The sequence below is a fragment of the Daphnia pulex genome, chromosome 4 (genome assembly GCF_021134715.1).
Source record: "Daphnia pulex isolate KAP4 chromosome 4, ASM2113471v1".
NCBI classification, from domain to species: Eukaryota; Metazoa; Arthropoda; class Branchiopoda; order Diplostraca; family Daphniidae; genus Daphnia; species Daphnia pulex.
In genome coordinates this window covers 4,582,556-4,605,385 of record NC_060020.1, presented here as the reverse complement: position 1 = coordinate 4,605,385, position 22,830 = coordinate 4,582,556, and the positions used below count along the sequence as shown (strand labels likewise).

At 38.9% G+C, this 22,830-nt stretch overlaps 5 protein-coding genes and 2 long non-coding RNA genes across 21 annotated transcripts; 3 read left to right on the top strand and 4 right to left on the bottom strand.

The window, feature by feature from the left end:
* Positions 1-417: 417 nt before the first annotated feature.
* LOC124193089 lies at positions 418-2,705 on the top strand. Of its 11 annotated transcripts, none has more exons than XR_006874020.1 (8): positions 418-615; positions 830-1,010; positions 1,218-1,308; positions 1,407-1,446; positions 1,524-1,587; positions 1,670-1,739; positions 2,134-2,357; positions 2,421-2,705. It is a non-coding gene; the product is annotated as an uncharacterized LOC124193089 (long non-coding RNA). The 11 variants fall into 11 exon arrangements; XR_006874028.1 differs by having other exon boundaries at positions 1,407-1,450; XR_006874027.1 differs by having other exon boundaries at positions 1,218-1,347.
* Positions 2,706-5,011: 2,306 nt separating this feature from the next.
* Positions 5,012-6,055, top strand: LOC124193088. The gene is made up of 3 exons (XR_006874018.1): positions 5,012-5,129; positions 5,190-5,328; positions 5,545-6,055. It is a non-coding gene; the product is annotated as an uncharacterized LOC124193088 (long non-coding RNA).
* A 349-nt stretch (positions 6,056-6,404) lies between these two features.
* LOC124193087 lies at positions 6,405-8,636 on the bottom strand. Its single transcript, XM_046586744.1, has 5 exons — positions 8,542-8,636; positions 8,122-8,438; positions 7,368-8,060; positions 6,935-7,262; positions 6,405-6,873 (listed from the first exon to the last, which is right to left on the bottom strand). Exons 3-5 carry the CDS (start codon positions 7,369-7,371, stop codon positions 6,459-6,461), a joined length of 747 nt encoding a protein of 248 aa, XP_046442700.1. The 5' UTR covers positions 7,372-8,060; positions 8,122-8,438; positions 8,542-8,636; the 3' UTR covers positions 6,405-6,458.
* A 1,911-nt stretch (positions 8,637-10,547) lies between these two features.
* LOC124193083 lies at positions 10,548-12,314 on the top strand. Its single transcript, XM_046586742.1, has 3 exons — positions 10,548-10,776; positions 10,842-11,151; positions 11,244-12,314. Exons 2-3 carry the CDS (start codon positions 10,867-10,869, stop codon positions 12,156-12,158), a joined length of 1,200 nt encoding a protein of 399 aa, XP_046442698.1. The 5' UTR covers positions 10,548-10,776; positions 10,842-10,866; the 3' UTR covers positions 12,159-12,314.
* Positions 12,284-17,436, bottom strand: LOC124193080 (protein transport protein Sec24A-like). 5 transcript variants are annotated; one of them, XM_046586736.1, is made up of 16 exons: positions 17,368-17,436; positions 16,723-17,112; positions 16,093-16,430; positions 15,890-16,021; positions 15,584-15,802; positions 15,386-15,512; positions 15,210-15,319; positions 14,753-15,124; positions 14,447-14,690; positions 14,038-14,370; positions 13,855-13,965; positions 13,608-13,780; positions 13,403-13,540; positions 13,140-13,337; positions 12,961-13,064; positions 12,284-12,877 (listed from the first exon to the last, which is right to left on the bottom strand). In XM_046586736.1, the coding sequence occupies exons 1-16, from the start codon at positions 17,405-17,407 to the stop codon at positions 12,766-12,768; spliced, it is 3,141 nt and encodes a 1,046-aa protein (XP_046442692.1). In that variant the 5' UTR covers positions 17,408-17,436; the 3' UTR covers positions 12,284-12,765. The 5 variants fall into 5 exon arrangements, with proteins under 5 accessions (XP_046442692.1, XP_046442694.1, XP_046442696.1 ...); XM_046586738.1 differs by having other exon boundaries at positions 17,302-17,397; XM_046586740.1 differs by having other exon boundaries at positions 17,306-17,388.
* A 380-nt stretch (positions 17,437-17,816) lies between these two features.
* On the bottom strand, positions 17,817-20,182 carry LOC124193082 (F-box and WD repeat domain-containing 11-B-like). Its single transcript, XM_046586741.1, has 10 exons — positions 19,950-20,182; positions 19,752-19,888; positions 19,550-19,687; positions 19,302-19,481; positions 19,104-19,226; positions 18,952-19,038; positions 18,603-18,886; positions 18,465-18,542; positions 18,278-18,395; positions 17,817-18,210 (listed from the first exon to the last, which is right to left on the bottom strand). The coding sequence occupies exons 1-10, from the start codon at positions 19,984-19,986 to the stop codon at positions 18,043-18,045; spliced, it is 1,350 nt and encodes a 449-aa protein (XP_046442697.1). The 5' UTR covers positions 19,987-20,182; the 3' UTR covers positions 17,817-18,042.
* A 151-nt stretch (positions 20,183-20,333) lies between these two features.
* On the bottom strand, positions 20,334-22,263 carry LOC124193084 (thioredoxin-related transmembrane protein 1-like). The gene is made up of 4 exons (XM_046586743.1): positions 21,802-22,263; positions 21,464-21,625; positions 21,026-21,392; positions 20,334-20,965 (listed from the first exon to the last, which is right to left on the bottom strand). The coding sequence occupies exons 1-4, from the start codon at positions 21,927-21,929 to the stop codon at positions 20,747-20,749; spliced, it is 876 nt and encodes a 291-aa protein (XP_046442699.1). The 5' UTR covers positions 21,930-22,263; the 3' UTR covers positions 20,334-20,746.
* Positions 22,264-22,830: the final 567 nt, after the last annotated feature.

The following is a 22,830-nucleotide window of genomic DNA, read 5'->3' as shown; positions in this document are numbered from 1 at the left end:
TTTTTTTTTTTTTAGTTTCAAACAATTCATTAATATTCACCATAGTATTAACTATTAAGCCATTCCTAGCACATTTCATGAAAATTTTTTATGTGAGAGTAAAGAAGTAGTAATGCTAACGCAAATGCCAGACAGCTATGTAATGGTTAAAGTAATTGCTATGGTATGCCATTGCTTATAGTAAAGTGAACATTACAAAGTTTATTATACCAATACGGCATCACTATTTTTGCATACAGTAGATTACGATGTAGGGTTTAAATGTTTAATCATTATAGACTTAGTGTTAGTGCAATCCGTAATTATAACGCAGACGCAGGTGTAGGCTACAGTGAGCATGTATTGACTCCCGTCGTCCGTGGATGCTTAGGGCTGTCACCAGGTGGCTAAATATTTCAGTGTGTTTAGGGATTTTTTCTCCAAGTAGGAATACAGCCTTTTAAGGTCTGAGCCTCTCAGTCCCACATGCACACGAAGTTGTTGCTGTTGCAGACAGCTGGCAGGTGGTTTTCTTTACTTGCAGGTTTGTTTGCTACCTGTACAGCTTGTAGCTTTCGTCACATGCAGCAACACTTCAGAAGAGTTTAAAATAATAAAGTTGATCTGCTTTTTACGGTAAGGATACTCATTTACTAGTTAACATGTAGTTTTTTTGCTTGAAATCTGTTGACTTAAAGGTTAAAAACATTTTAAAAGTATGCCAATTGTTGATTCCTGTGTAATGTAACAGTAATTCCTAGAGATTACTTAGCTAAACCATGCTTCTGTCATTTTGTTCATGTCACACATGACTTTATTTTCTGATAGCAATTGATTTTTCTCCTAATAGGAATACAGCCTCTTCAGGTCTGAGCCTCTCAGCCCAATGTGCTCATGGGTTTGTTGCAGCCAGCTGGCGAAAGGTGTTCTTCTTGCTGGCTTGATTGATACCTGTACAGTTTGCAGCTCTCTTCACATGCAAAAATACTTCAGAGCAAATAAAATTAATCAAGTTGATCAGCTTTTCTACGGTAAGGCTATATAGTTTTTTTGCTTTGTATCTGTTGACTTCTCAGTTAAAACTGTTCTAAGGATGCTAATTGTAGATTCCTTTGCAACTTAAAAGTAATTCCAAAAAAGTGCCTAGTTGAACCAAGCTGCTGTCATTTTGTTGATGTCACAAATGTAAAGCATACAAATGACGTATTTTCTGATAAGGACTTTTTTTCTCCAAGTAGGATTACAAGTTTACAACCTCTTCTGAGGCTCTGAGCCTCTTGATGGCAGTCCAATGTGCAGAAAGACTTGGGTGCATCTAGCTGGTGAACGGTGGGTTGAGTTGTTCATGCAGATTCGGGTGTTGATATTGTTCGTACATTTAATAATGGACCATTCAGTCGTTCGTTAATGCTGTTGCTTTTCACTAGGTGTGTAAAATTATGTTTACCGGTGGCGAAGTGTCCGTGAGTGAGTGACGAAATTTGCTTTTAAGACAGTGGACTGGAATGTGTTGCTAACGTTGTTTTTTCGCTTTTACATTTAAGAATGATTGAGGTATTCTGACGCCATTCGACCAAGCTGAATCGAAAGTGAACAACTCTAAAGCAAGTAAGTGAATCATGAAGTTTTTTCTTTTCTTTTAGTCAATTTTTTAATCTGCTTGAATTTATTTGGTAAACGTTTATCGAAGATCATGCCTTTCTCCAAGTGGTCGCTGCCATGTCATGAAGATACGTCTTTGAGAGGGTCTCTACACTATTGTAAGACAATATTGTGATACTTGTAAGATAAATCAAGTGGGTTAGCATTGTGTTCTTTATCTTTGACAAGTGGCCTCGATATTTTGTGCTTAATCAGACAGTTTTGTGGAAAGTTCTTTTAATGAGTTGTAAATTTTCTGAGGAAAAAGCAGAAATTGCCGTCATTGTTAATAACTTGATGTGATTGTTGACTTTCTTCTTGATTAGGGTTTAGTTTATTCTAAATTTTAAATAAATCATTTCTGTAACTTATGAGTGGTAGAAAAATTTAATTTATTTAAGCTAAAGTTAAATATCACTTCCATTTTTCTGTTTTGCTTTGTGAAACTTTTAATTGGTATATTTTTCGTATTTCAAAATGTTACTGATTTACTAATGTTGTTTTGCGTTGTAGGATTTCATGGTCATTTTCCAGTTGACAGATGGACTTGAATGGAGTTTGTGCAGACTTGCAGTTCAACATCATACCATTCATACCTCTTTCTTATTTTTCTATGCTTGTTGTGTTCATGCGGTGTTGAAAAGTTGCTGAAAATAGTCCATGTTGCCTGATGGTTGTCGGGCATATTTAATCGACTGCATTTTGTCGATTCCTTCTTTTGCTACCTGTGCGTTGAGGTAATGCTTCTTGTACAGTCTCAGTTTTATTTACTTTTAATGAAATCTCCGTTTTCGTTTAAGTGAGTCGCCGTTCCATAGCTGAAACTGAAGAGACTGCTGAAATTTAAGACTGATAAATTATGTAGATGATCACAATAGTATAGCTGTGCTCCTTCCTTCCCCGTGTTATTAAGTAAACAGTAACCAACCAACACCCCTAGCTGACCATCACCCCCCGGTCATAATGCGATAAGCTCCATGATATGTGGAAAATTTGGAAAATTATGAGGGAAACTTTTTTATGAACACTTTACTTGCTTAATTAACATTCGTTTCAAAATTCTATTTTTACAATTCAACAAGTATTGTCCTAAAATTAATTGCTCCCTGAACAATAGTTACATACTTCTTTTCCATTTCTACAAACTATGTTGTCCTTCAAAACCTGATTCTTAATATCTATATGGCTTATTACTGTAATAATAGGGGCTCTTCGGGATCTGTTTTATTTAGCCGATTTATCTGGCAACGCAGCATGGCGCCAGTCTTTTTTGAGGGAAGAACGGGGAGAAGAGGGAGAATGGGACGAATGGGGGAGAAGAGGAAACGTGGGTCCCCTTTTTTTTCGTACGCCCTCCTCCCTCCCACTCGTCCCATTCTCCCTCTTCTCCCCGTTCTTCCCTCAAAAAAGACTGGCGCCATGCTGCGTTGCCAGATAAATCGGCTAAATAAAACAGATCCCGAAGAGCCCCATAAGCAACATACAAAACTTCCAATATTTATCATCACAATATTATATATATTTTATAATTTATTATAAAATTATTTTTAATTCAAATTTACTAATTTAGTTTATGAATAATTCAACCTCAATGTTAATTTGTTGTTGTTGTTTGTTAATATTAATAATGTTTAATCAAACTTACACACGCTCAAACAGGAAAAAGAGCGAAAAGTTGAGGAACGGTTATTACGAGAGCGATTTTACGGGGCCTCAGAAAAGGAGTCCAACATCAGTTACACATAAGCCCAGATCAATACTTAAAATACATATGTAGACTGCAACGAAAGAAATTCAGTGACATGAAAAGTGAACTTACACATGAAACCACAATACCATACAGTAGCAACAGCTTTATAAAGCACACCTCTCACCATCTCCTCATTAGGCAGCATCTCCATTAACAGCCTGAACATCAATGTCCATCGGAACCTGCAGACGAGAAAAAGAGAGATTTATCACAAGTAAGGCAAAGTACAGAATGATAGGAATGAAGTTAAATGTTAAAATGGTTATAAGTAAAAAGGAAGCAGTTTACAATATTTCGTCAACAATCTGGAATCACTAATAGATGTAGAAGCATGTAGAAGAACTGTTCATTGTAGAAGCATATTATAACTTGGAAATTTTGTCTGTTGTGAATTTGTGATACTAAAAGGTGGTTGCTTTTTGGTGAAGACAAGATATAAATTTGGAGGGGAATTTGGAATAGATTTGACACAACAGACAAATCGAAGAACACATTGAATTGTGAGACCAAGGACAGCAGCAACACTGCAACAGCTTCAAGCAAACCTTTCAGCCTTTCACCATCTCTTCATTAGGCAGCATCTCAATTCACAGCCTGAACATCAATGGCCACCGGAACCTGCAGAGAAAAAGAAAGATTTATCACAAGTAAGGCAAAGTGCAGAATGACAGGAATGCAGTTAAAAGTTTAAAAGGTAATCCGTAAAGGTAGCAGAACAAGATATTTTGTCAACAATCTGGAATCACTACAGATGTAGAAACATTTAGAATCACTCCTCATTGTAGAAGCATTATACCTTGGGGATTTCTTCTGTTGTGATGTGTGATGCTGAGGTGGTGGCTTTTTGGTGAAGACGTGAAATAAATTTGAAGGGGAGAATATAACGTGAGTATTAAATTTATTTGTCTTTTTTTGTTAGTTTTTTCAATTGAGTGTCAACTGTCAAGTTGTCAACGAGCTAGAGCGGACAACCGGACATCACTGTCAAATCAAACGTTTCTTTTTTCTGACGCTAGACGGCAAATAATTTTTAAAAATTTCTTTGTATGCGACAGTAGAACTCCAACGACAAAGACATTAGAACTCCTTTTTTAAATATTATTAAAAATACCCGACAGCAGAACTCAACTACGCGACAATCGTAGATTTTGAAAATCGTTAGTTCTATTGTCGGACATTTAAAATATTTAAAATTCAATGGAGTTCTATTGTCGAACTTCGAACATGAAGTTAATTAAAGAATTTATTGAAATTCTATTGTCGCATAGTGGAGTTCTATGTTGATATTATAGATTTTTATGTTGAAGAGTTAAAAAGTCTGAAAAGCTAACTAAAAACTGTGTGTATTTGTGTCATAGGGAAAGCTGCTAAATATGCTCATTTGATTCATTTCGTGCCAGCTAGTGAAAGGACTGAAAGCCGAAAGGTATGTCGAATTAAAGTTGAGCTACTGCGTGCAGCGTGCTGTCTGGAAGCAAATTGCTTCCAGACAGCTTTCCAAGCTGCAGCTTGCAGCTTCAAGCAATCTGGAAGCAAGCATTGCATCCAGCCGTTGCGTTCCGTCATTTGGAACAGGAATCTAATGGCTGTCAATAGGTGGCTGTCAATAGGTGGCTGAAATTATGTCCACCAGGTAGCGCGAGTGTCTTCAGCAGTGACGCATAACGGCCATTTTGTTCCAAGACGCAGAAGATATGGGTTGCTGGTCGTGACGTTTCACGTTTCTCATGATGGAAATTAAAAGCAGCTCTGTTAAAAGGTATTTATTGTTAAGTTCCTATTGTTATTGAATTTAAAATGTTGATGTGAAAATTTACAGGTGATTTAGCATGTAGAAACCACTTTGCCAAATCATTCAACTCAGACTTGGAATTGCCTGTACATTGCCGAAATGGCGTGCCTCGTGTGTCTTGCTGCCTGTTCTTAGGCGTACGTCTCATCACATGCAACAGTAAAAAGTAATCATTTTGATCAAATATCTTGCAAAAGTACTACAGATTTAGTTAACATGACTAGAGATTAGACCAATTTGCTCTGCTACGATAGAAATTTTGAATCACATATCAAGTTTTTTTGTTGGACTGCGTAGTTTTATGTTACTCTTTGTATTCTTCTGTTATAATGAGTGTGTACACAGTTGTGTTTCTTGAAATTAATTTTCTTTTCTTAAATAGGTATAACAAACACTTCTTTAACACTGTTGGTTACCTTGTTGCAGCCAAATGGGGAAAGGTGTGATGAAGACTGATTGAACCGTTGTATGCAGCATGAGGTTGCAGTGTGATCCAGAAGTAGCTGTGTTGGACCTGAAATTGCTGTGCTGTTGTAGCTGAGCTGTTCCATCTGGCTTCCTGACTTGAAAATTTTTGTGTTGTTGTTTGCCTGCCAGTATTTTGTGTTGTGACTTCAAATAGTTTGATCTGTCGTCTTTTGAGTTTTCATTCAATCATGCAGTATACGACTGAGGCAACCTGATCAATGTCAGGTTTGACACAGTTGAGAACTGCTAGATAAAACAAGCTTTCTGCGCCAAACAAATAATAATTTGCATATAACTTGCATCATGTTATTATCGCGGTAGAGAAAGCGACAGGCCCCCCCCCCTGGGGGCCACAGGAAAAATATGAATTCAAATATAAATTTTGTATAAACTTTGATTATGAATAAACTTTGTATATAATAAAATTTTCGTATAACATTTTTCGCGAAAAATTTTTAATGATTTGGTGTAGGGGGGATTTTTTTAAATTTTTTTTCAAAAACAAAAGTCTGGACTTAGCAGAAATAATGGAAGGTGAACTTTGGATTTTTCAAGTGAAATATTGTTCGACTTTGAATTTTTTAATGTTAGAAAAAAAAATTATTAAAAGGAAAGAGTTTAATATATTGAAAACTTAGATAAGTTTGAATTTTTTTGTTGTGTTTTGCAAGATCAATTGTTTAGAGTTTACATGGCACTCAGAAATATTTTCTCACATCACGAAATTATCAGCAGGAGGAAAGGTACTTCAGGAGAAAATAGACATACACGTGATTTATCGATCAATTTTGTATTTCAGCAATATTTCAACACATTCAATGATATACTTCAGAACTTCGATGTATAGGTAGGAGCAACATGAGTAGTGGTGACAGTCAGGAGAATTGCTGGTGTAATACATATGAACTTCAGATGGTAGTGGATAATACTTAAATTCCTCAATGTAGAATACCAGGCAGCGTACGTGGTTGTGTAATAGGCGGCTCCTTCGGTGTAGTACTTGGCGGCTGCGGTGTTGTAGCTAGGTGTAGCGTAGGTCGTGGTGTAGTAGACTGGAGCATCAGTGTAGTATTTCAGTTCAACGTAGCACGAAAGAGCAGCTTTCGTGTGGCAAGTCGTGACTGCGTAATCCTTGGCCGCCTCAGTTCTGGTTGAGTATCTCCGGGCAGAGTAGTACTTTGCCGCTTCGGTGTAGTATTCGATTGTTTTGGTGGAGTTATCAGCAGGAGCCTCGGTGTAGCAGCTGGGAACAGAGAAGTAGTTAGGAGCGTCGGTGCAGTAAGTAGCTGAGAACAGAGTAATACTTGGGAGCCTCGGTGTAGTCGGATGGGGCGGCATGCGCTGTCATGTAGTACTCCGTGGCCTTGGTGGTGTAGTAACTCGGGGCAGAGTAATACTTCAGGGTGTCCGTGTAGTGGCTCGGGGCAGCGTAAGTTGTGGTATCAAACTCCGGTGCTTTAGTGGTGTAGTACTTGAAGACCTCGGTGCAGGAACTCGTCGTTGCGTAAGTTATGTAGGAAGGCGGCGGCGTTATGGTTTGATATCCGCCATACCAAGAAGACATCGCTACACCAGCGGTCGATCCAGCCATCAACGATACAACACCCAACAGGAACACGACGCTATAGATGACTAAACATGAAATAATATTTAATATTAATGTTTAAATTTAACAGGCATATTAACGAATAGAAAAAATAGAATTGAAACAAAATTCGAAAAATTAAGAATATTTACCCATAATTGCGAATCGGTTACACGATGAGGAATGCAGTTGGTGACAGACAGGGCACTGCAGTTCGGGCACGACTTCTTTTTTTTAGACGACTCCTTTTACGCACAGTAATACTTCGGGACGTAGGAGCAGTAGCTCGGGGCAGCTTAGGTTGTACCCGTTGTAGTATAGTAATTGAGCGATTCATTGCTGTAGTAATGCGGGGCCTCAGTGTAGTAGGCAGGAGCAGCATACGTTGTTGCGTAATAGGCGGCTTCTTCGCTGTAGTACTTGGGGGCTGCGGTGTAGCGTAGGTCATGGTGTAGTGAACTGGAGCATCAGTGTAGTATTTCGGTTCAACGTAGCACGAAAGAGCAGCTTCTGTGTAGTACGTCGGGACAGCGTAATACTTGGCCGCCTCAGTTGTGGTTGTGTAGATCGGGGCAGAGTAGTACTTTGCCTCTTCGGTGGAATAATCAGCGGGAGCCTCGGTGGAGTAATCAGCGGGAGCCTCGGTGGAGTAATCAGCGGGAGCCTCGGTGGAGTAATCAGCGGGAGCCTCGGTGGAGTAATCAGCGGGAGCCTCGGTGGAGTAATCAGCGGGAGCCTCGGTGGAGTAATCAGCGGGAGCCTCGGTGGAGTAATCAGCGGGAGCCTCGGTGGAGTAATCAGCGGGAGCCTCGGTGGAGTAATCAGCGGGAGCCTCGGTGTAGCAGCTGGGAACAGAGTAATATTTAGGAAAATCAGTGCAATAAGTAGCTGAGAACAGAGTAATACTTAGGAGCCTCGATGTAGTAGGGGCAGCATGCATAGTCATACTCCGTCGCCTTGGTGGTTTAGTAACTCGGGGCAGAGTAATACTTCACGTCGTCAGTGTAGTGGCTCGGAGCAGCTTAAGTTGTGGCATAAAACTCCGGTGCCTAAGTGGTGTAGTACTTGGAGGTGCAGTAACCGACTGTTGTGTATGTTGTTGTCGTGTAACAAGGCGGCGGCGTTGCGGTTTGGTATTCTCCATAGGAGGGAGACATCGGTACACCGAGTCGACTCAGCCGAGTACGATACAACACACAACAGCAGCACGACGCCATACTTTACTAGACAATTCACAAATTTAAACATAAAGATAAAATAACAATAAAGGCATACATCAAGAAAACAGTAAGATTGATACAAAACTCAATGTAAAAAAATATTTACCCATGGTTGCGAACTGGCAATACGGTGAAGAAGGCAGATGGTGACAGAGAGTGCGCTGCAGTTGTTGCCGTGTCGGAGATCCTCACTCGACTGATGTCTCTGGCCTTTTCTCTCTCCTTTATATACGATTTTTTTATCACCCTCACCTCTTAAGCCTTGCGGATATTGTACCTGTTTGATAATGATGAAACACGTACCTTTCTCACCCAACCTCTACACCACTGCATGACACGTTTTTCTCCGTGACCTTCGAGTGAGACGTGCCTTCCCTTCTGCAGGTTGTCGTTGCTGGGGTTGGGTCTACAACAACCAATATCAAAATGAATACCAAATGGTTATGTAACACATCCCGTTCTCACCCAACCTCTGCATGGCAAGTTTTAGTGCCTTTCCTTTTGCAGGTTGCCGTTGCTGGGGATGGGTCTACATCAACCAATATCAAAATGAATACCAAATGAAATGGTTATCGCTTAAAACTCACTTTATATCAATTGACATTTGAGTCATTTGACTCGTTTCTTCGGTGAATGACTTCCATTTCGAACCGTTTAAAGGACAGTCGGCTTTTTTGAAAATATTCCTCTGCAATCTTATCCAAGTTTCAAACACATGATCAATCCATATTCATTTCATGATGTCCACACAGTTGAGCCTTGTTATTGTTAGAAACCTCTGTCAATAAGTTCTCAAAAATTGCAAAAAGTCACATGAAAACTTACTGAACTATTAACTGATTTAGAAACCGGAGCAGATATAAACGCAAATTATCAAAAATCTAACAAGTGAGCTTTGTAGCTAGATCACTTACGGCCAAATATCACCCCAAATAATCTCACAATAACTCCAATAAATGAATTTAGAAATAAGGAAAAAAAGAAACTAAAGTTGGTGCTTTTGAACGCTGAAAACGATCGAAGATGGCCTTAGATTGACGCCATCTAGCGTCAAAAAGAAGACATCCCTGTTCTAGCTCATTTACAACTGAATTTGAAATAACAATAACAATAACAATAACAAAAAAAGACAAATGAAAAATACTCGATACTCACCAACACATTCTCCTCACTAAAAATCGTGATCTCGTCGTCCTCAAGAAACTCCCTGCTGCATCTAGAGCTTGCCTGGGGTAGTACAAGTTGGCTGGGTAGTTGAATGATGCTGGTCGGGTAGCTGGAGCAAGTATAGCTACTTCACTCAACACAGTTTCAGTTCACAAACAAGTATTCCAAAGGTGTAGCATGTAAAAGAGAACGAGAAGATGAAAGCAATATACGTTTCCCTTGCTAGTTTCACCATTGGTTTTCCATTCAAACTAAAACAACAAAATGCTGTAGGACTCAAAATTTAAATAGGTATTCTGACCATTCAAGAGACCAACGGGCAATGACACGTCAAGATCCAAACGACTACGTTCGTCCACTTCCACCATTTAAAAAAGCACAGCGAGCATTCTGCAGAATAGTATATTGAATTTTTACAATATTCATAGTTTCATACCATAGTCACAACTCACAAGTCTCACAACTCACAGTTAGTTAGAGTAGTCCATGGCTCCATGCTCACAGCCACATAGGATATGCAGACGACGGATAACTTTCGTTAGTAGTACAAAATTCGTTTACTAGGTGTCACTTTTAAGCGTCAGCACTTCACTTTTACGAAAACTAACAGGTCTTGAAAAGAAACTGCTGAATGAAACGCGAAATCTTGATTATGTCGTGAACGGAATTGAAATGACGTTGTGTTAATTATTTGTTCCAACATATTGATGCTGTGTTCCTGAGACATTCTCAGTTAGTCGTAGGCAACAACTGGCAGCATGTGCTTTTAATGTACCTTTAGTCTAGGAATAGCCTAGAGGTTACAATTAGAGTAAGAGATACATCTGCAAGTCACACATGTAGACCTATGATCTGTATACCCAGACTAAAGGTACAATAAAAGCGCTTAATGCCTAGAGCGTGTTCCAATATTTGCACGGCTTTGTACCTCACCCGATCCACTCCTACGATTTTTTTTGTGAATTTCAGGTACGTACCCCACACCCTTCACAGTGCCCTGCTCGGCTTGGTGCTTCACAGTTCACAAGTCGCTTGAGACGAGACGCCGTGCAAACCAACGACGTCTATTGTCCCCCCGAAAAACAGAAACTAGAAATAGTTTTCCTTCTTTTTGTTTGAGTTTCGTCATTGAGTCAGCCCTTCATTTCTTCTAGGGTTTTCATCGTTTGGCCAGGTAATAGAATCACTAGTAAGTTTTTAAACATAGGCAATTGTGCTCAGAGTTTCATTGTTCGCTAGAGCTACCACGTGGTTTGGTCACGTTATGGCGTCGATACATTCGAACGGTAAAGACCCCGGCTATCGTTATTCAGCATGTGAGGAGTCGTACGACTCGTCTGGCAGTGAATCCGAGAACGACTCTGGCTGCTCTCATTTTTACCGTCAAACAGCAAAAGTTCGTTTCACTCGAACAACGTCCAAGATTCAACATCATATGGAAACTAGTGCAGCTGCTGACGAAGGAAAGCAACAATTATTCGGATGTCTCCGGCGCAGCAGCAGCACCAGTCAAATGTCGCAATACTTGGAAAGCAGCCGTGCTATTAAGGTGAACAAAATAATAATTTAATTAATGTTTAATTGCATGATGACGACTTGCAGCAAACGAAACCATCGAACTAACCTTTTTATTAAATGCAGGGTGAGAGAGCAACTTCGGGCATCCGGCGCAGCCCTGAATCCGAAAAAAGACAACAAGAATTGGAGAAAGTTCGTCGAGAAGTTAAGCGAATGGATCAATTACAACAACTGGAGCAGCTACAGCCGCGCGTTGAAGAACGCCATCGCCCTAGTCCACCCAACGTCAATTCCCCGTTTATTTCTCCGAGTCCCATTCCATCACCACAATTTGTCCGACCGAATTCACTTCCGGATTCTTGGATCACTCAGTTGTCCTCATTTACTGAATCACCACTGAACGAACGGGTCTCTCCGGGATCCCCCTCTTCTTCCGGCAATTCATTCTGCTGTTGGGACTGGTGTGTGAACGACCAAACTTCCTGGCCGCCACACGTTGACTTGGAGCCGTTTACTGGCAATCCAATGGACTGGCCTTCTTTTATTCAACGCTTCAAGACGTGGATTCATGACGCCATGCCCAACGATACGCTGCGAATGATTTACTTGGAGGAGCTTCTTTCGCCAGAACTAAGGCAAAAATACTCGTCACACTTTAATTTTCCGGGCCGCTACCGCAAGTTACTCGCTCATCTCAGAAATCACTATGGGCATCCTTCGCTAGTGGTCCGCTCGTGCTTTGAAGGGCTTAGGCAATTGACTCCGTTGGACTCGGACATTTCCAAGACGTCCCTCAGCGACTTATCTGGTAGAGTACAGACAATTTTGGCAATTTTGAAGACGGTAGGATGCGAGGAAGAAATTCGTACCTTCTCGGCGCTTGAACTCTCTGGTTTAGTTTGCAAGTTGTCTGAAGATTTGCGTGACGAGTGGAATGCTCACATCAAAGAAAAGCAGTCTTTAGTCCCCCTGCCAAATCTCGGTGAATTTGCCACTTGGCTGCAAGAACGAGCTGCCGAAACTACCTGGAGGAGGTGATGATGAACCATTCTGCCTAGCGTTGATCAACACATAAATGCAAGCTCTTCTCTTGTTGGGCGCCCGCGTTCCATCAATAATGTAGTGCCATGTGACTTGATTGTAACAGTAGACCATTACTGTGATAACTGATAATACATTGTTTATTTGACAGAGCAAGTTAGTAGGGTTTTCTTTACAATTGTGTATAGAATTCAAACTTTTCTTTGCTATAAGATGACACCCAAAGATAGACAAACCTTTCATAAGGGTTTCGGATGCAACAGGGAAATGGGAATGAAAGAGTGAATATTACTTCAAAAGAGACAACAATCCAGTTTTGGTTTTATAAAAAATTTTAAGGGAGAATCCCAATGAAACCCTCTCAAAATAAACAACACTCCGCGCGCTCGTGCATGACGCAAAATTCCCTCCTATAATTGGCTTGAAAATGATGCTACTTGTACAAAAAGACGGCCCAATGTACGCAAAAACAGTTTGTTATTACTCGTGTCAGTGTGCATGGATTCGTTGGGAAATGCAATATGATCAACTCCCAATCACACACCTCACTCACTAAAACCGTAATTAGAAAAGCAGGATAATTGAAGAGTTACTTTATTGGGAGTTATTTTATCTGGTTCTTTAGATGCTGTAAGAATTCGTAGTATGAAAGGGAAGATTCAGTTCGACCGTCAACAAGATGGCTAGAAAACAGATGTCGAATTTGACTGTCTTCCCTGTAATTGAAGAAAAACCAGTAAATAATGCTAAGTGTCCACACTCTCACTTATTTTAAATAATAGTTAAGTTGTATATGTACCTTATCAACTGCAGTACTGCTGGATACGGTCTCTGATTTTGAAGATGGATCAAAAAGTTTCGTAGTCTTTCTGATTCATTTGTTTCTAGTTCTGGCAACTCAAACTGCAACAAAAGGAAATGGTTCTAGTATGACGTATGTTCTAGTATGACGTAAAACAAATCTTTTTTTTGTCGTACCATTTGCTCGGGTAACGATTGGAAACTTGATGCTCCAAGTACTTGTTCCAAGAAAACTTGATGAATATTACGACCCACGTACAAGTATATGACGTCTCCCGAATCAAGTAAGTACGCCCCAGCTGAATCAACCATCTCTGCTGACAGATGTAGACGTGGTGGTTGCGGTATCACCATATCTCCCTGGCTTATCGCTCCCTGTTTAACGATAGTTATATAACTTGTCTGGATTTTTTTTAAACATTGACAAATTCCTGTTTTACCTGATCGTGTAAATTATGAATCGCATACAAATCAGGGTAGATGGACAAAATTAGCTGAGATAAAGGCAATGCTTTGAACTGGTTCATCGCAAAAACGCGTTCATCTAGACGCGTACTCTGCCCGGTTCTGAAAGCAACCTAGAATGTCAAAAACCAACGAATAACATTAATGCCTTGGATAAATCAGGAATACAATAACTCTTACCGATTTCAATAATGCAGCCAAATATAGTGGCAACAGCCTCAAGTTAGAGGGTGCGTACAGTCCTGATGGCGCAGAACTCATCGTAGCTTTATAGGCTGATAAAACGTCAACGCAAACGTTCACGATGGCATCCCGTGCGTCACTTATACTCGAGTGCAACGAACGATCAACAGCTAAAAAGTGAAAGACATGTAGTTGAGATTGAAGCCTGCACAATAGACATAATAGTTCCAAAACAGAACCTTACCCATTTTAGCTAACAATCCTACAATGCATTGCTGATCTGCCGACTGAATGACATCAGCAACTGTACTGGCGATAGGCAAACACATCGTGTGTACTCGTATACGTCGCTCGCCTATTTATGCATCAAAGGAAAAGAGCGATCTTAGGTAAAGATAATACTTTCTTTAAATCGTTGAAGCATTACCTTTGCTTGATGTGTAGAGCAGAGCTGCCTGAAAGCAAATATGTTGGGTTTCGCTTAGGTTTTCGTCGATCGAAACCTGAAGGCCAAATCCTGCATCCGGGTTTATATTTGGTAGAGACAACAAATCAGTGGAGCGCACAAAGAAGTTTCCATGGAAAGTATGGATTGACAGGCCTTGAGTACAGCGAATTCGCATAACGGATTCAAAGCCGATTTTGCGTGTCAGGTATCGACGCAATGAATGCTCTAACCGCTCAACCTGTGGCAAATTGTGAATGTAATGGAAGCTCGGAAAATGATACATGCATCCACCGGAGAACTTCGACACGCAAGCTGTCAAATTAAAAAAATTAAAGATCAATCATTACAATTGAGTCAACATCATCACCGTAAACTAACTAATACTCACATAATGAGGCAATATCCATGTACTGACCGCCCAGCAAGAAAAGATCTACGGCTACTTGCTGACCAGAACAATCGAGTGCAAATTTCTTGTAGAAATCGGTGGCTGCATTCAAATTAGGCACGTCTTTGGCTGCTCGCTGGTTCGGATCTTCTCTTGGCTTCAATGCCCCAGGACCAATATTGGGTAACGATGACTGGAACACTGTAATGCGACCTCCGGTAGGACTTACCATCTTGTAAGCAGCCTAAAAATATGCAACTATTTGTAAGAGAACGTTAAATGTGTAATTCAAAGCAAAGTTTATACCTGTAAAGCAGCCCCCAAGGCACTATTACACTCTGTTGTGTTGTTGAACTTCAAAGGAAGTTGTTCTAATAGTTCTATGACCAGCCTTTTACTTTCATTTAAATTGACCAACAAATCGTTGGGGCACGGTAAGAAAATATCGTCAATGTCTGACACCACCAATTGGTGCGGTTGATTCAAATTCTCGGCAAGATTGTAAAACTGAACACTGCTGTCAAATGTTATGACACCGATTTGCGTTCTAGTGTCTCCTGGTATTTTTTCAAGCTCCTCCAAAAGAACATCACAAAACAGCTTCAAGTAACCTGTTTCTACTGCTGCATGGCTTACATCCAATAGATAAAGATAAACAGGAGGCTGAGGAGGCCGAAGCTGAATAGAACGAAAAAGTAAAGACCATCATTAGAGATAAAAATAGTCAGCAAAAGGCAGGGAAATAATTGTTGCTGTGACGAACCATGTATTCTGCTGGAGCTATGAATTCGATGGTAGCATTTTTAATCTCAGGACGACGAGTGGGATCGCCGTAACTGTTGCTCATCGGATCGTATTGGAACTCATCAGGTACTAAGAATGGTATGTTAAAACTTAAATAAGCTTCACAAATAAATAAGTACAAATATTCATTCTTACGGTCATTCACTCGGAAGCACAAATTGCATTTCCATCGTCGTTGATCGACAAAATAAACGAAGGGATTGATGTAGGTTCGACAAGATCGACAGCGAACAATAGTTTGACATTGAATAACCGGTAGTTGCTGGAAGAGAATTTGATATTTAAAAAGTGGCTTCACAAAATTTGTATGGATCTAAATTTTAAATTGCTTACCGTCAAATCTTTGAAGGGATGAATCAACACTCCCAGTGGGAGCCGAGATTTCTGCAATATGGAATTCGTTTCAGGAATTTTCGTCAGAGTGCAGCGAAAGATATCTAGACTGCAATGCACGTTATTTAAATGCTCTTGTCGAAGGCGAATTCGGGGAGTTTCCACACCTTGAGCAGGCAAAATATTTCGCACTTGGAGTAGGTCTACATTTTCGTGACCCTAAAAAAATAATAATTGCAGCAATTGAAAATAATATTTTAACACTACACAATTTAACATAATTTTATGGAAAACCCAAAAAATTACCCAAATCTTGTCAAATCCTGTTTGAGTTACGGACAAGGTGTTCATTTGGGATGTCATCTTGTCGATAGTTGAATTAAAATTTGGAAACTGGTTGACTGGAGCATTAGGTACAGGTGCGCCAGGATAACTTAGCTTCGTGGAAAAATAAATTTGATAAAGTCAGATATGGTTCAAAAGAGAAAAATACTGGAATATTAAGTCACCTGCTGAGGGTGAATCCCCGAAACTGGTGGCAATTGACCCTGTCCATGTGCAGGTGAGTAATTTTGATATCCAGCACTATACTGCTGCTGGGGTGGAGCAGGCCCGGCTGGTCCACCCGTCGAATGAGCTGTTCCAGCTGGTAATTGTGGTGGCATGAAACTTTGAGTAGGATATTGTGGTGGTACTCCAGGCGAGGAGTAGCCCATGCTGTTTGGAACAGTAGTAGTATAGTTCACACCTGAGTATGATGACGGAGTTCCCGCTCCATTTACCATTGGAGGGCCCAAATTTCCATTTAAATTGGACTGCCCACCTTGATAAGGATTCAAGGGAGGACCTGTAAAGAAAAAAAGCTTACAGTTGATGGCACTACAACTTAATTCTCTTAACTGATTTGCTTGGGGCACTGTACAAATAACTTTAGATGTTAAGGCAAAATTTTTGTAACCTCAAATTAGATCTTCCTACTAAAATGTAGAAACACGAACCATAACTTGTAACATGTACATTTTTTAAACAGTCAAAAGAAAAAAAGAAAAGAAAATATACAACAAGTACAATACTAGATGAAAAATCATGTAAGCTTTGTAACTTCACAAATGTGTTAATAAATAAATAAAATTAATTACCTGAAGATTGTTGGTTCATTGCAAAAGCATTTGGTGGCCTTGCTGAATTTAGAGGCTGTAACATAGGTCTAGAAGAAATTTGTCCAGGAACTGCTGGATTACACTGTTGTTGGCTTGTTGTTGTAAAACTGGACTGACTAATCGGAGTTGGGACAGATTGCCCAGAAATTGGAGGCCTTGCCCACTGTGAACTTGCTGTATTGCTTAACGCAGGAACAGGAGCATAATTTGTTGTTGAAGGTAAAGGAAATGTAGAACCAGCAGTTGGTTGTCCAATTCCATTACTTGCTATGGATGGGCGTTGAAGTCTAGGTGGTTGGGAAATTCCTGCTGCATTCGGTATTGCTGGTTGCATTTGATTAAATTGAAGGGGAGGTTGAGAGGCCATTCCTGTAAGAAAAATAAACTTCAATTATCAAAAGTGTAGAAAAATTGGAACTTAGATACTCCTTAGTTCAAAACAGTGTAAAAAGTAAAGTTTCATACAAAAGCAAGTCAAAATGTAGTCTCAAATATAGCTAATGAAACTCTGCTCTTAATTTATAATGCACTTCTTAGTTATTTCAATTAGGGGCATACTTTCCGGTAAGATCAATCTATGATGACCCAAATCATGGACTAGTTAGATAGATACCAAAAAATTACCAAATTCTGCTGCAACTTGACAGACTGGACAGATCAACATTGCATGAATATAAATTTCGATTAAATAATTTATTTTTATAAGAATTCATTTTTTAATTTGGTAAGAAAAATATTTCATTTACATTTTTGCATTGAAAGGGTATAATAGTCCTTTTAATTGAGTTTAAATATTTGATTGTATTTCAGTTGTCGACGTGGAAATGCGCGTTATCCTATGCCGGTGTTCGTATAAACAATTTGGCAATGTCGCGGTGATGTGATGCATCACAGGCTATTTCAAATTCATTACTTTTTCATCCATAAGAAGCGGTAAGTCCAGCGACCCGGCAAAAGCCAAAATGCCGGAATGAATCAAATCAATCAATGGTGAATAAACACAGCGCACAAACATTGAGAAAGCTTAAGTGATATGATACAGGAAGTCTATGCAGATAAAGAGTGTAAGAAAGTGCGTGTGAAAGAAAATGTATTAGTCAGAAGTACAATTAAAATATAAAATGGTGAAATACAGTAGTCACATAATTCAATCATCATAAAAATAAAAACACTATCAGACTAAATAAAACCGAAAGTGTGAAATTTTAATCGCGAGTCAATTAGTTTAAAAAAAAACTAAAAGTGGAATTTTTAAAAACAAAAAAATAATGTAACAGTAAAAGTTGGAGAAAAAAAGTCTCAGTAAAACCACTGACTTAGAAAATGATGCCTTACAACGAAGCTCTTCCCCCTGTGTCTACCTGGTAGATCTGGTAGCAGATCAGTTATTAAAGAATGCTCAAATCTAATGATCTCAAAATCGTCCATTAGGAAAGACCATTGTTCCGGTTGTGATCCCGAACGCGTCTATAGAAAAAGTAAGAAATATTTAGAAAAATCAATTCATTTCACTTGCAATGGGTGAAAACCGTACCTGGAAGGAACAATAGAGAAGTTTCGTATAGGGAGATAAGAAGTTGCTGACTGCCTCCTTAAAGTTCCAGATACTAATTCCCTGGGCATTGTTGGTAACAAGAAACCTAGAATTGAACCTATTTAATCAGACAGTAATAATAAAATGATTATTTCATCAATATCAAAATGTAGGAATTAAATAATACCTCAGTCGTATTGGACCCGAATCATATGAAGGTCGAAGCAAAATTCGCTTACAATTTCCAGTTTCAGCATCCCATATTCTGAAAATGACGAATACATTTTTATTTGTGATTACATCGACAAAATTATTTTCCTATTACCTTATTTTCCCGTCATAGGAGCCAGCGGCAACGAATCCATCTTCGTAGTGAAATCCACAAAACGCATGTGAGCGGAATATCATAGAATGAACGAGAATCAAAGGGTCTTGCGTAAGCCTGACTTGAACTTCGAAAATTGATTCCTTGCCAACAAGCAAAACAATAAATCTCTCGTCCATTCCCAACCCAAAAATTGATTGCTCCAGGAACACAATTTCATCTTTGTGTGAAATTTGAGATATGTTTCTTATGTCCCAGATGGTAAGACGACTTTGATGGGTTTCCTTCGAAATATTTAAATTGTCAAATAGGTAATAATGCGGAAAATTAAGCTTTATTAATGATTTACCTGTGAATTGGAACCCGTTATTAGGAGGTCATTTCCAAATCGCAAATGGTCTGTATTGTAGGTTTCATTTGCTGTAAAGCGTTTTAGCTAAATTGAAAAAAGGAATTCCATGAAAATCACAAACATTATGTATGAATTGAAATATAACTCACAAATTTTCCCAAATGAACGTCCCAAAAAGTAATTACGCCTCTACGTCCTCCGCAGACAAGAAGGTTATTTTCATTCAGCTGCATGCAACGAATTTCTGATTGTGATCCTTCCAGTTTAAACTCCTGTAATAAAACCACGAAATTGAAAATTATTATTACTTGTTTTTTGGGGGGATTTTCTGCTAATTTAAAAAATACCGGAGTATGACGGTGTTCGAGTGTCGCGTCTTCCCGATTCCGAACAAGGATTTTTCCATCCATTTGACCAATCACAATGTACCGAGAATTCATATCAAAAGAAACCTTTCTCCCAAAAACGTTAATCCCTTCTGACAACTCCTCTTGCTGGGCACCACTCATCCAGTTGTAAAGGAGTCGCTACAAGATTTTGAAAACGAAGACATAAGTTATTTTGTTAGCGCGAAACCTTAAACCCTTCTTCTTACCTGATGGTAACGCATGACAGTGTGACAAGCCGCTTTAAAATAAATATGATCCTTAATTTGAACGTTGATGCGCTGATGCGTACTAGGCTCGTTAATGTAACGACTATATAACTTCTTCAAAGTAGGATTGCACAGCATCTAAATATAAAAGAACTTCAAATTAATAAACAATTTAAATATTGATTTTTTGTAGAAACCAAACCTTTTCCAGACAACGCTTCCAATTTCTCCCATTTCGAATAACGTCATGCCACAATTTACAAACCAACTCTGCATTTTTCAAATCTTTGTAATCTAGATAGCCCAAAATTTGCTCAGCAATTTCAGGAACACCGGAATCTAAAACAAGAAACACATGTTATTACTCTTCTTTTTTTTACATGGATTTGTAAGAACTCACTTGTCAGCAACTCGACGAAATCTTGAAGAGCTTCCATTGTTTTGAGAATTTGAGCTAAGAAATTATGTCACAACTGCAAGCTTTCAATGACTGAGGTCTTTCGTACATTGTGCTCAAATATATACCCCCAAAAAACATAACAGTACCGTTCACAGCGCAAAATTCAATCGCTCATTGGTCCAAATCTTGCTTTTCATTGGCTGAAAAAATTTATCATTTGTCCTTCACAATAAACTAAACACTACCCTGTCTTAATCTTAAGCTGATTAGATCATTACCTGATGTAATTTCAAGATTTAAATTCAAGAAAACTACCAACTTAATCCCTTACTCCTTAAGACTTTAATCAGTTCTGACCTACGTACTTAACCCGTTAACCAGAAATAACTTCACTTCAATGTATTAGTTTCATCTCCATCATCAACGACAATCAATTCAACTGGGCAGTAAGACAATCATAAAGAGGAGATTTTGGAATGCCCCTAGCCCTGCACAAGAAACTTAAAAAATACGAGTTATAAAGAAGTGAAGAAAGGCTTTGAGATTAGAACGAAGACTTTTCCCTTTCAAAGTGTGCGTACCCATTGAGAGATCCTGGATAAATCTTGGATCAGAAGGCTCTCAAGATTGGTTACAGCTCCCCAGATTTCTCTATCACTTAGGTTATTTAACAAAGAAGGCAACAAGCCAGGCAAAGTTGATAAAATTATCATTCCCATTCACTCAGATCCTAACCAACATTTTTAGGGAAAATAGAAATATCATGTTAGTAATTAGGTATAGCAGCTGGTGAGTTATTAGTCTGCTTTCCGACTACGTCTTTTTCGAACGTCAGGACTGGATGAAGAAGGACCTTCTTCAGCGGTTTCTTCTTTATTTTTCTCATTTACTTCTTCGTCGTCCTGTGAACCTTCGTCAGCCATAGCTTCGTCCTGCTCTGACTGGCTGAATTCATCGTCTTCGTCTTTTCCCTCAGATTGGGTGTTTTCGTCTAATATGTCTTCGTCATCATCATCCTAAAAAATTCTTTTGGTTAGTTATTTTCATAGTATAATAGGTTCTTGAATCAAACTGACTTTTTCGTTTTGTTTCGATGCCTTATTAAGGTCGCTTCTTTTTACAGCAACTTTGGCAGGGTAGAAGCAATCGATGAGAAAAACTAGAACAAGGCCTAGAACAGCTCCAACAATTATGGTGGCAAGAGCAAATAGCAAGTAGGATCCCCAGTATGGAATTCCATGTTCTTCTGTGATTTGGGTGTGAATATTTCTCAGCATCATAGACAGTTTGAAGAATCCAGAAACAATAGACATCTGAATGGAAGATGGAGATTTCCAACCAGGGATAGGTTCAACTTGTTCCCATTTTTTCTCTTCAACAAAGCTAATGAACTCGTCTTTGTCTCGCGTACCACGATATTGGCGGAAAACTCCATTTTTGACACTAAAGTAGAAGAGTTTTAAGTTAACAAAAAAACAAATTTGAATGGTGAAAACACAAGTATAATATGTTACTGATAAATTGTTGGAAGGGCTGTAACCATGAAGCGACCACTCAAACCAGGAGAAGTGGTAACATCAACATGTCCAACTTTTATTCCTAAATCATCACTCCACGAAGCAAAGTCCACCCAAACTGGTTCCAAGGCTCGGCATGCAGGGCACCATGGAGCGTAGCTTGATTTCATTAAAAAAAAGGGTGAATTAGTTTAAAAAATTACAAATATTACATTAAAAATTAAAAAAACAGACTATTTGTTAATTATTTTTCAATAAATGAACAGCCCGGTATAGTCGAGTTGATCTTCAATGTGTAAGTAAACAAGAGGAAGCTTTAAAAAGACAGCACTCACAATTCTACCATCCATTCACCATTGAGCATTTCATCCCAATTTTGCTCATCCAAAACTTTTAAGGGTGCACAGTTAACAATTGTAAATAATAAAGACGCGACGAAACAGAAATTTCGAATTGGCGTCATTTTTTATTTTTTATCTCAACTACGTGGTTGGAGCCTATCGGTGAGTCGGATGATGAGAAAGTTTATCAAGTTGACTGTCAACTGAAAGTAGGGGCTGCCAAATTTCAAGAAACTGGTTTCTTTTAGTGCGTAAAATCTTAACGAAAAAATAGTTTCGACGTTTCTAGTCCTTCTACGTGTCTAATTTAATTAAAAACAAGTCTTTTATTCTGGTTTATTCGTTACTATTTACTGGAATGGGTTATACAAAAAGAAAAAAAATTCAATCCGCCAAGACTGCGAAGGACGCCACTGTATAAAATCTGTGTGTGTGTACTAGAAAGGGAATATCGGAAGTGTGGGCGAACGAAAGTGGAAGAATGCTTGGTTGTAACGCTACGATGACCGGAAAGACATGCAGCAATGGTTAGCAATTAAATCCGACGAAGGAACATTGAAAAAAAAAAAAACTTAAAAAAAAAATACACGGAAGTTCTCACGCCACTGATCGTGTTGCTTTCTCATTCTAATAATACTCTCTCGATGAAAAAATTTGTAACAAAAATTGGAAATCTGCTTTATACTTGACGGTAAGCTTGCCTATTTGCGCTTATCATGAAAAAAGATGCGTGTACCTTAAAAATTTAATTCATTTCTATTAGATGTATATTTTTTAATGCTCAGTAGTCAGTACATACATTTATTGTGTGGAGATATCATTGCTGGAACTATACATACAATAAATGTGCTTAAAACATCCCTGGATTCTAATTAAATAACGGGAATGAGCCGATTTTGAGATCATTTTGGAAATTTGAAATGAGTATTTCAATAGTTGTTAATAGCTTATCGAAAGTGTCGTCGGAATTGTTAGTCTCTTCATTGCGTGTCTAGATTATTTGCTGATCCCGAAGGCCAGGAA